We start from the raw sequence: 13,169 nt of genomic DNA, 5'->3' as shown, positions 1-13,169 counted from the left end.
AAGTCAAAATAAAGGAAGGATCAATAAAAAGTGTATATTGTTATTATAATAATTGTAGGGACGTTTGAAACTCATTTCGCTAATTATGTATTTGATAAATTATTCCTTTATTTAAATTAATTGTACATTTACATTATTTAATATGTTATATTTAAGAATGAATAAATTTATTTATTTAAAATTAATAAAAAAAGGTTTAATATAAATTACAATATAAAATATAATTTAATAGAAGAAACGTATATAATTATAAAAAAATTAATTAGGGAAAGATAAGGTGCTGGAATGGTAGAGATATTATAATATTAATGATTGGAAATGAGAAAAACATTAAGTAAATAGTTGCAGTAGGTAGCCTTTGTCATAATAGTTCTTTGAAAAAGGTTTAAATCTTGACAAGTTAGTTATAAAAAACATTTTTTTATAGAGAAAAACATATCACGTTGAAAAAAATTTATGGGAGCGGCACTCCCAAAAAGGTAACAAAATAGCTTTGGAAATATCTTAAAAATATATTAAATGATGAATTATATATGATGAATTACTATAAAATAAAAAAATGTACAAGTATAAAAGTAATTTAATAATTTCCATCAATACTATTTGTCAAATTTAAATACATTTATAAAAAAGGTGCGATATAATGCATTCGCGATATTGTTTTACTGCAATGCATTCGCGGTAATTTTGCTAAAGCATTAGAATCGTTTTGCGGTAATCAACATTCGCGAAAATATTTATCGCGGTGGTAATGTCGTGATGCGTAAATAATTTATAGTATTTTTTTAAAATAGACTAATTCTTATTTATTTTATTTGAAATAACTTATTTAAAAAAAATTTTTGTTTTTATTTTATTATCAAGAGTTGGGAAATATACTGCTTGATCACTTTATACTATATTTTTTTTCATCTAACGGGTCCGAAATCATAACTCTAATATAAATTTATATAAATGACCTGTGACACTATTAACTCCTGGGTGGGAAAACATATCTGAGCCGTCAGTTGACCGAATTCATTATTTTCACCCAAGCATTGTGAAGAAGAAAACAATTGGTCCGTTTGGCCCACGTGTTGACAAGTAAGTTTCTGATGGGATTAAAGAAAACGTAAACAATTTACAAGATATCATATTTATAGTAATAAATGTATTATTAGGTATGTAATGATCAGTCAAACAAGGATAATCTCAAAGCGAACATGACGATTGAACGAGTTTTAACTTATTTTTAGTAAATATGACAAATCAGTTCATCGTAATATTTTCCAAGTTATAAGTTTAACTAAACATAATTATCAAAATTTAATCATTTATTTGATTATTATTTAAACTTATTTAGCAGTTTAATAAGTGAAAATTATTTACTGGCTCTAAGCTTAAAAATTATTATACAGCGTTTTGTGTTGTTTTAAAAAGGTTACTCACATTATTAGAGCACAAAATAACAATTTTTGAAATTATTTTTATCTAAAAACAGGATAAAATATATTTAAAAAATGTTGTTTCGTACCACCGTGCAATTAAAATATTTCTTTTTGTATTTTATATCAAAGCCTATCTTTTCAAATTGTAAATTTGATTTATGTTTAAAATTTACCTTCTCATGCAATTTAAATAAAAATATGAAGATGTGTTTAATATGAATAGAGGTAAAAAAATAAATATGGCATAAAAATTTTATTCATAAATACTGTCGTTTAAGCTTTAGTTATATAAAATCCAACTTTTTTTAAAAAAAACTGATTAAATCAAAAAAAAATCGCAACACCCAAACAAATCGAATCAATTTGTGAGTACCGAAAGAAAATTATTGCCGTATAATAACGCGTTACAGAATAACGAAGTTAGTTTTTTCCTCGAAAAAGGTAGATAACAGCGTTATTATTAAAAATAAACAGGCAAAATGAGCAACTAATTTCTATTTAGTTTAAGTAAAAAACATTATAGATTTTCATCTATACTCAATGATGGATGAATATTAAATTTTACCTTTATTTTAGGATAGATAACATTATCAACCAGAGCTCCCATTAATAAGCATTGCTGTGCAAGAACATGTGTGTTATTATTTTATTATAAGGGATACACCATATTTTTTATCAGATCGGGCCGACATTTCATCTTTTTAAAATATAGGTTATAGGCTGATATTATAAAATTTTTCGATCCGATCCGATAAAATGGCGTCTTCATTTTTATTGTATTATGAAAATAAGATGTTCTTAATTTTTTTTTTAAAAAAAGTTGTATTTAAAAAACAATTTATTTTTATAAATTCGAAATTCATTTTTGTTTATTATTTTAATAATGGATAATAATTAATTTCACAATATAGTATTTCTTTTTCCAATTTAGTTTAATAAATTTTTATTTGACTAATAAATTATCTCAAATTGATAGGGGATCTAGTATTTTAAAAAAGCTTACCTAGACTAAACAAACGTACTATAGGAGTGCTTGATATGCTAGACATTATATTTAATAATAGCAATTTTAAATTTGTAAAATCAGCATATAAAGATAATAAACGAGATTTATAAATATTTCACATATAAAGAGTAACTAGGTCGCTCTTTGTCGTTACATTTCAAATACGAACGTTATGCTAGTTAGATATTTTTAAAGGTAATTATGTAACAAACACCATATAGTTAATTATATTTTTACGCATTCTGATATATAAATAATATAATATATATCGGATCGGTAATCGGCCGGTATCAACTTAATATCTGCAATATCGGATCGGCCTTCATAAAGTGGTCTCCACAATTTATTATATATATACATCATTATAAGTAATTTTATTCGTTAAAAGAATCCGGTGGTATATTCTTTTTAATCTTTGAAATTATAAATATTTATTAAGTGATATGTGAAAAATAACGCATTACCCAAATATTTTTATAAAGTCAAATAACTAAATACAGAAAAAAAAATTTAATTTGAGAAATATTTTGTATCTTTTTTAAAACCTGAGCCCTGCCCGATTTTCTTTTAAAAAAATGAACCCATTACGAATTTCTTTTAAAAAAAGTCGGTTCTGATCCCGACTTGCAGAACTCTACAAGGTAGAAATTTTAATAATTTTGATACAAGACCTTATAAAAAAATAGATAACTCTTCACTAGTGTTGTTAAACGACTCGATTTAGGCCGATTATTAAGAAGAGCTAAAACAATATTTTTAGCCATAAAGATATTGCTCTAAATCTCGAGATTTAGCTAATAGATGTTCAATCCTTTGTAATTCAGTGTTGCATAGTATTTTTTCTGGATAAAATATTGAATTAGCCGTTTTTATAAATCAGCTTAAATAGAGCCGTTTAACAACATTAATTCTCTATAAAATTAAGAATATAATTTTACCCAATCTAGACCGTTCCGCAAGTGCAATCCAATATATTCATATCTCCTAACGCCGTAAAGATCGAAAAAATGTTTATCAACCATCTGGGATATCTGTTGGGACCAAATCAATAACCCGTGCAAATGAACGTCGCTAATTTTGACAGGAAAAGATCCAGGTGCTCCCACAAAAGCCAAAACTGGGTAATCGGGTGGAGGAAATTTCGTATCCCAGAGAAATTTTAGCCTTACGTGGAAATAGATGTAAATGAGATTAGGTCTTATATAAGAGGTAAAGTATAGTTTCTTAAGATGGGAAGATCGGAAATATAATAAACACGAGATTATAACGAGATATTGCTTTCTTCTAAAGTATTAAACTTTTATTAATTGCGAGCATAATTAATCTAAATAAATGTTACTAATTCATAATTACAACTAGTTACAAAATTTTGTAATATAATTACTTATAAAAACAGTAAATTACTAGAATCACATTGATTTTATAGACTAATTTTAATTAATTATTTCAATTCCTTTTCATCTTAATTACTAATATAAAATAGATTATAAAGGTATTTTAATTTGTATTTTACATTACATATCAACTAAACGGGTAGATGCAACCCAACACTGCTTATCTGTTGTTTAGGTGACTGCGACTATTGTGAGACATTTTCCATTTGAAGAAAAAATTAGGAAATATAATTACTGTAGCACATTTGGTTTAATTTGTAAGCCAACAAATTCAATTCACGTGTTAGTTGCACCGCTCCAATAATATTATTTATTGTAGGCATGGTTAGAGACATAATATCTCCTGAGTAGAAGTCTCTATCCCAGTCCTCTAATAGCGGGCCTTCGACCCTTTTTGCTTGACCTTCGGAGAAATGATATGTCAATATCTAATTATGATCCAATCCTGAATGATCATTAAATAAGGTCATTTAAAGACGCAAACATAGGAAATCTCAAATTTTTAGACAAGTTATATGGAGGTTCCTTAATTACCTTATTATAAAAGTCGACCCTTGGCAAAGTTATTGATGCAATTCTATCACGTTTAGAAAACGGATTAAGGAAACAATTAGGAAAAAAAGATTCAGCATACAGATGGACCACTAAGAATATAAATATCTATTAAGCTACAATTTGCGTGAAGATTTTTTACTAAGGATTAAGTCATTGTGTCTCTAAACATGGCCTGTAATTAAACAAAATCATTGGAGAATCTGATGATGCCGCTAACATGCGAAGTAAATAAATTGGCTTACGAGTTCAAATTAAATAAGAGGTGCTAGGCAGTATGTGGTGCTATAACAACATACTTAACTTATGTATTTGTTAGGGATGCACCGATATTTTATATCGGATCTGATCGGGCCGATATTTCACCCATTTTAAAATATCGGTTACAGGCAAATATTATAAAATTTTCCGATCTGATAAAAAATGGCGTTTTTAACAAAAATAATATATTATTATATCTTTATTTTTATAAATAAAATCGAAATCCAATGTTTAATTTTTTTAATAGTAATAATTATTTATTAACATTCTGTCATATTGTTATTTTTTTTCGCATTTTGTTTATAAGAGTGTGTAATAATCTCTTCAGAATCTGTTTTTATTGATGCTAGTAATATTGACAGTCTCCAATATTAATTTCAAATTTCATAATATATTTGTTTATTACTAATTATGTAAATAGATTAATGTTATTACTTATTATATAAATAATAGCAATTGAATTGAATATAAACTATAACTGATCATTATAATATATTTAAATGACATATGTTATGGTATAGTAAAATTATAGATGTTGTACTAATAAAAAGTATATTAAAAATTAAAACCATTGGTATCTTTACAGAAAACAAAATTAGATATGATATCGGATCGGTAATCGGCCGATATCAATTTAATATCGGATCTGATCGGCCTCCAAAAAGTGGTATCGGTACACCCCTAGTATTTGTGACACATGTAATAATTTTGAAGCTAAAAAATCTATTTGGATTATTTAATAGACTTGCTACATTTTTAATGATGTTATAAATGTGTCACGGGGTTTTTAGACTCCCAGTCCGCCTCTGGCGATTGTTATTGGGTGCTTTTCATGCTTAGATATGAACTGTTGAATTATCATGAATTTCAACAACAGAATGTATGTTTAAAATTGGTGCACCTTTTTAAAACAGGAACAGCTATACAAATTAAGCAGCAAATAGCTATAAATTCATCATAATTAAAGCAACTGAAAGCCAGTTTCGCGGTACTTCATTTTCCATAAACACTTTTTAATACAAACATGAAGTATTTCGTCTCAAGTTCGTGGGTTGGATGTTTCTCTAAAAAAAGCAAGTTTTTGTGGAATTATTGCATTTGAATTTAAAGGCAAATAAAACTGACTTAATAGGTAAAATCTTTATCCTTGTATTTAACTATTTTCATGTCAAATCGATCAAAAAAGCACATTTTCGGCCGACCCCTTTTAAATTGTTAAAAATTTCTCGAATTATATAGACAGGTAAAAAAATGAGAAAGCCGTTTATTTTAGCTCGCTAGCACGCCTGGTTCTTGAGATATAGGAGCTCATAGGTACAAAAAAAGAGCCATTTTGGAATCTATAAAAATTTTAAAATGCTACTATTTATAGTAAAAAAAATATATAATATATCATATAAAAAAATCTCTAAAGGGCTATCAGTAAACAATAAAAATTAGCTCCAATTTGAGCATTTAACTTCCGGTTTAATTGCTTTACTTGTGTTTTTAAGCAAAAAAAGTTTGTTTTAGAAATTTTTTTTTGCTTTTTATTTAGACCCCTTTTATAAATATATATAAGATGTGAAAACCTTGGCATCGCTATCGACTTCCGAAATATACATTTTTACCAATTAAAAAAAAATAGATGGCGCTAATGGTTGAAAAATATTATTCTTACGGAAAATGAAAATATTAATGTTTATAATAAATGTGATAAATTTTCCAGTTCTTCCCCCCTTCCTCCACCATCCCAGTTTTACATTTTTTAAATCTCTACTTTGCTACTAGAGCGAATGACTTATTTGCTCGGTAATGTATAATAACTGCAGTAAAAAATAATATTTTATTAGGCATTATCATTCATATTTTACTAGCATATTATTTTACAAAATTAACTGTTTAAAACGATCTCTCTTTCTGCATATTATTTTTAACTTGCCCGTTCAGGTTAATTTTAAATAATTCAACCTTTGCAGCTTATTATTTTATCGTCTGTCTACCAATAACATACGGGATTTGGAGAGTGCAAAAACATATATTCTAGGTGCAAAATTTTATTCTACATCACAGATGGACGTACCAATTGTTAAAATATCAAAATGTTGCAACCATCTAATCTACCAACTTATTACCGCAAAAATTAAAGAAAGATTATACCCTAGATGACCCAATAGATTTAGATATGTTAATATGCTCCTCATGCCGAAAAACATTAGCAAACATTTTTATACTTCAAATGACAATGTAGATATTGGTTTCCACCTCATATAATTAATCTAGAGGCTATTGATAACATTAATAAATCCCTATAATCAATAGGGGAATCTCCCATTAAAAGAAAACGCTTATATGAAAAGATATATCCAAAGAAAAAAATATCTAGAGTAGAAAAAACATTTAACGACTAAAATTATACCATTATCTTAAAATCAATTTCCACAGCTGTGGATTATAAATAAATATAGATTAACATTATTGCCATCAAATTGGACAGTAAAAATTGTAAAGAATTTAATATTTCATATCATATGGCGTTAAAATCAAAAGGTTTAATAAAAGAAAATGCGTTTTTTTCAACGAATCCTAAACCCGGTAAGACAATAGGTGCCGCCACCTTTTCTATTGTCAAAACTTTTTATAGCAATGATGAATATAGCAGATGTCTGAGAAAAGGGATTTTGTTTCTATAATAAAAAATGGTGAAAAGATTCAAGTCCAAAAAAGATTAATTTTAATTAATTTACGAGAGCTATATCTTAAATTTAAAGATATTCATTCATTTATTAAAATTGGACTAATTAAATTTTATTTCAAATATATTTTAAATTATGGGATGAATATGATCATCTATCTATATTATTAATAAAAATGAATAATAAATAGGAAAGATATTTATTATTGGAAATTTGTTACATTATTAAGTGTCTAATGGGAATTTTCCCTAATTGCACCTCAGTTTAATTAGTATATTTATTAGAAATTTTTTAGTATAAAAAGTGAAAACATCCTGTTATTGGTAAGTTAGCAACAAAATTTTAATCATAATCTGTAATTTCATAAAGCGCCATCTATTTTTTTCAATTTTTTGTAAAAATGTATATTTCGGAAGTCGATAGCGTTGCCAAGGTTTTCACATCTTATATATATTTATAAAAGATGTCTAAATAAAAAGCAAAAAAAATTTCGAAAACATACTTCCTTTTTTACTTAAAAATACAGGTAAGGCAATATAGGTAAACCGGAAGTTAAAGACTCAAAATGTCGCCAATTTTTATTGTTTATTGATAGACCTTTAGAGATTTTTTTACCTACAATATGATATAATATATATTTACTTACTATAAATAGTTATTGAGATATAAGCTTTATAAAAATTTTACAAATTCCAATGTGGTTCTTTTTTGTACCTATGAGCCCCTATTTCTCGAGAACCAGGTATGCTAGCGAGCTAAAATAAACGGCTTTCCCATTTTTTTACCTATCTAAATAATTCCAGAAAATTTTAACAATTTTAAAAGGGGTCCCGAATCGTGATCGATTTCACGTGGAATGGCCCATTTTCTGCTTCTGTGCATGAAAAGCCAGAAATTTAGGGGTAGAATTGGAATGGTATTATCATTTGTAGGAAGCGATATTGGGTCTGAGGGAGTTCCTAATGAATATTTTGTTATGTAGATGTTACAGCTCTTGTTTTTAAATAACGCTGTTTTAAATTTTGGATTTTGCATATGAGAAATCAGATATTATATTGAAATATGAACCAAAAAGTATCATGGGTGAAGATACTTGCAATATAAAACTAAAGGTGAATTTTTTTAGATGTGATTTAGATGGATTTTTATGGTATAAATTGGAATCTCAGCTAAAGTTGTATTATAAACTATTTTGAACATAAATGTGTCTGAAGATATCTCTTGAAAATGAAGATGTTTTTGATGAAGATCCATTGTCATATTGAAAGACAACTTAGTTATTTTATATTTTCACTAGTTATCATAAGTTTTTTTACAAGTTTTATCAAGCAATTTTTCTGCTTCACTTTTATATTTTCTTTTTTTTACTATTATTGTATGCATGATAATATAAAAAATAAAGATTTAATTTATTGGATGTTATTTTTAAATAATAGCTATTAGTAGGATCAATAATAGTTTTTTTTTAATTTTAATTATCTAAGTAAGAATTAAAATGTAGATTTTATGTTTGAATAAAAAAGATCATTAATTTCGTTTTAAGTAAAAATAATGGATAAATGATGCAATAGAGTTCATTAATCGCCCAGGAAAATTCTTAAAAATTTACATTGGGATATGTTATAGATTATACAGGTTCATTAGTTACCTAAATCAAGTCAAGCTGACTAAACTGTTTATGTATAAATCAAAATTTTACATGCATTCAGTTTAACATTTTAGTTAGTGGGAGAGAAATTTCCTAAATACTTAAGGCACATGCAAAAATTTTCCAACCAGAGTTTGGCAGGTCCTCACAAAAAAGAATCTTGAAATGGGACAGATAAAAATTCTTTGTAAAAAATTATCTTAAATAGTAGTGTTGTTTAACCGCTCGATTTAAGCCGATTTTTAAAAACGGCTAACTCAATATTTTATTCAAAAAAATATTACGCAAACCTGAAGATTTTGGTCATAGATGCATGCCATAAAGGTTCGGACATCTTTTCGCGAAATCTCGAGGTTTATATTTCTCTGGCTAAAATATAGAGCTAGCCATTTTTAAAAATCGGCTCAAATCGAGCCGTTTAACAACACTATTAAATAGATATTAGTACTAGAGACCTTCATGGGCCGGGCCGGCCCACAGCCCGGCCCATTAATTATAAATTTTCTAGCGGGCCTGGGCCGGGCTTGGGTTCGGGAAATTTTTGCAATAGGGCTTGGGCCTAAATTTTTAAATTCAAATTTAGCTTATTTAATAGGACAAATATAACAAATCATTCTGATTTTATTAGTGTTATTTATCGAATTTCCTATACACCTTGGGAGAGTATATATTTTTTAAATCGGAAATTGGTATAATTTTACTTAAGTTAACACAACGGCCTGGGCACGAAACAGCGAAAAAAGAAACAGCGAAAATCAGGGAATATTCCCAAAAATGTTCCCAAAGATGGCCAAACTTCGAGGATTACTAGAGCTATCAGTAAATTATTCTTTATAAATCTTTTTAGCTATATAATATTTTTAGCTTCATCCTCATTATTGGATACGTCTTCATGGGAGGATGATACAATACTTCATTATGAGACGGATGCTGATGAGATTAATTTATATATGGATATTCAGCTAAATGAAGAGGATATCAACTATGATGACTGCATCCTAGATTGGTGGAAGAAGCATGAAAAAATCTTGCCAACAAAAAATTCATGCAATTCCAGAATCTAATGTTTCCAGTGAACGGAATTTCAGTACTATTGGAAGGGTTATTGAAGAAAGAAGAACAAATTTAAATAACGAAATCGTAGATAATATATTATTTTTAAATGATAATTTGAAAATATAAATTAAAATTTCGTTTATATCATTTATTAATATTATATATATATATTATTACTAAATAAAATATTATATTTCTATTAGTATTACTTCAGCATAAGTTAAGTATACACAAAATAATTTTATGGGCTTGGGAAATTTTTTAAATATTATAGCGGGCTTGGGAATTTTTTTAAATATTAAAAACGGGCAGGGCCGGGCCTGGGCTTAAAATTTTTTTACGATGGGCCTGGGCCGGGCTTGGTCCTAAAATCTAGGCCCATGAAGGTCTCTAATTAGTACTTTATTAAAAATATCAAAAATATACTAGATAACAGATACTCGTATCTTTTGCTAAATGATCCTAAATACAAGATACTTTATAAAATGATCATATTACCTATTAAATTAGAATACTTAAGCATAAAAAACATTTTTAAAATTAATTACGAAGAACATAACATAATAATTAGAGAAAAGTTATTTATTTGAAATTTTTATATATAAGTATTTAATTATTAATTTTTGATTTTATCAATAATTAATTTTTTAATAATTTATCATTAAGCCTTTGCATTTTCAGAATATTTACCACTGTGTGCCAAAACCGAATAATCTTCAACTGGAGCTGATGAAGGCAAAATTATATTATTTTTAAAAATCTAATAGAAGGATAATGATTAGTGTTTCTAACGTATATCTACGATTTAGATAATTCAATCCCACTACTCAATGTTATTTGTACTAATAAACTCCAAAACATTTGTTCCACTAAAAGAAAAATATTCATTATTCTCTTAGTTATGATGCCAAAAATACTTCATTATAATCATCATGTAAAAAAAATTCCAAAACTTTTTCTTATACAATCATGGATAGCTTTTAATAGTAGGCAATATTGCAAACTTGAAAAGTTTATCTAGGTCCCTTTAACCGCAAATAGTATGAGCACTAATTTTCCATAAAATTACTACTCTGCCCTTATAAAATTGCTATCGGGCTTAAAACCTTATATTACTCTTCAATATAAGTAATATCGTATCTTTTAATGTTAGACTCTTGATTTTTTTAAATAACAAATTTAAAATGTGTTTTATTTAATTTGAACAATGAAGTCATACTATCATATAAGTTCCACCTGGGTTTGCAAGAAACTTTCAACTGATTACCTATTATCTCCCTTATCTATTCGGGAGATATGGACCTTACACATGTATTTCATAGCTTTGTACATTTTCCCATAAATTCATAGTGAATCCTTCCAAGAGACTTTGAGTTTGATATTTCAAAAAGACTATCTCCGGTAGCAAATAAGTATAAGTACTATTTATCGGTTTTTTGATTATAGAGGCTAGGTGTTCAGCCGCTACTTTAATTATAAATTCCATCCAAAATTTTAAGATTTGAGGAATTGAAGTGTTATAACTCTTGATCATACCGTATGAATCTAATAATGGAATCAATGAAAAAATAAGTTATATGTGATTATTAAATTTTTTAAACAAAAATATAAAAAGTATCTGTATCTTTTGTCGAGAAAATAAAAAAGATGATAAAATATTCTTTTGAAAATAAGGTATCTTAGATAAGGATATAAATATCTTATTAAAGTTGCCATAATACAAAATACATGATACAAAAAGATCTTGAATCTCGAATACAAGTATCGCGATACTGCCCAACTCTGAATCTGACCAGCAAGTATTTTAAATTAGGGATAGGGTAATTAAAATAATAATTTTAACAAGTTTTGGTTTTGTTCCCCATTCCAATCAATGAAGAGTTGGGGCTTCATTTCGTCTATCTGGGATTTTGCAAGAGGCATAAATAATTTACTCGAAAAAACTTTAATTCAAATTTATTAATAAATTAAAAAAGTGTATATCCAAATATCAAATTAATCTTGAAAATAATTATTTAAAAAAACAAGAAATAAAGTATATATCTATAGTGTTGTGATGATTTAATGAAACATATTGACGATTAAATTAAAACTCATCCATAAATAATTATTTTGTTTGCAAAAATAATTAAAATAACAAAAGGAATAATATAAGAATTTTCAATAATGCTTTGTCTATATTTTAATTATTTTTGCAAAGAAAATAATTTTATATGGATGGGTTTTAATTTAATCGTCAATATGTTTCATTAAATCATCACAACACTGTAAGTATAAAAATTTGTCCCTTTTATAGGGAAAATAAAACGGGCAATTATAAATTAAAATAAAAGACGCAAAGTGAAAAAAGGAACGTTTTTGCAAAAAGGAGTTGTGTTAATTTTATCTTACATAATTAGGGATAAACCCTACCCCCCTATAATTTCCGGAATTCTGATTATACCTCTGGACGCAGGGCGACCTTAAGGACCTAAATATCTAACTTGCCTAACACCCTACTAAGGACTCCAAAAGTAAGAAAAACCCCAGTAAAAAGAAAACACAATACTTAATTCAAAACAAAAGAAAAACTTTATTTAATTTTTATGTATTGAAGATAAAACAAAAGTAGGATAAAAAAGCAAGCTATTTTTAATTGAAGTTTATAACATATTGTATACAGTGAAAGGGGGGATATTTTTTACCATATGTTAAAACAAAATAAAATGATATTAATATATTTTTATTTTAATCATACTTAAACATTAATCTATGTTAAAAATATATTAAACAACTTTTTCAAAAAATGCCGCACTTTAAGTTTGAAATTTAAAAAAAAAAAAATTTTAACATAAAAAAACATATATTTTCACATATCATTTAATTTAATATTTTTGTATATTTAATTTTATATTAATTAATTTTTCTATCTTTAATATAGATTTTACTTTTTCGATGTTTAATATTGATTATATACTTTCACATAATTTTAATAACTCTCCTTTATTCCCAAATACTTGTGTAAATTATTCTTTGCCAATCTCAGATGAGAATGATATAGAAAATTATCAATCACATTCTAACATTATTGCAAATAATTCTTTAGTAACTATTAATGAAAATATAAATCATCCTCAAGTATCCTCCATTCCTAAACCCAAAAGAACATAC

The 13,169-nt window shown here is 26.7% G+C and overlaps 1 protein-coding gene across 1 annotated transcript in view; it reads right to left on the bottom strand.

Moving 5' to 3' along the window:
- Positions 1-13,169, bottom strand: part of LOC135931635 (GDP-fucose protein O-fucosyltransferase 1-like) — a 33,764-nt gene that overhangs the window by 1,489 nt on the left and 19,106 nt on the right. Inside the window, exons 5-6 of the mRNA XM_065468875.1 lie at positions 3,372-3,597; positions 960-1,091 (exon numbers count right to left, since the gene is read on the bottom strand). Coding sequence (XP_065324947.1) covers positions 960-1,091; positions 3,372-3,597 — 358 coding nt within the window. The remainder of the gene's footprint in view (positions 1-959; positions 1,092-3,371; positions 3,598-13,169) is intronic.

Source organism: Gordionus sp. m RMFG-2023, chromosome 1, assembly GCF_954871325.1.
Source record: "Gordionus sp. m RMFG-2023 chromosome 1, tfGorSpeb1-WG-v2, whole genome shotgun sequence".
Taxonomy (NCBI): domain Eukaryota; kingdom Metazoa; phylum Nematomorpha; class Gordioida; order Chordodea; family Parachordodidae; genus Gordionus; species Gordionus sp. m RMFG-2023.
Note: the sequence above shows the minus strand (reverse complement) of the source record. Positions and strands in the feature narration are given on the sequence as shown.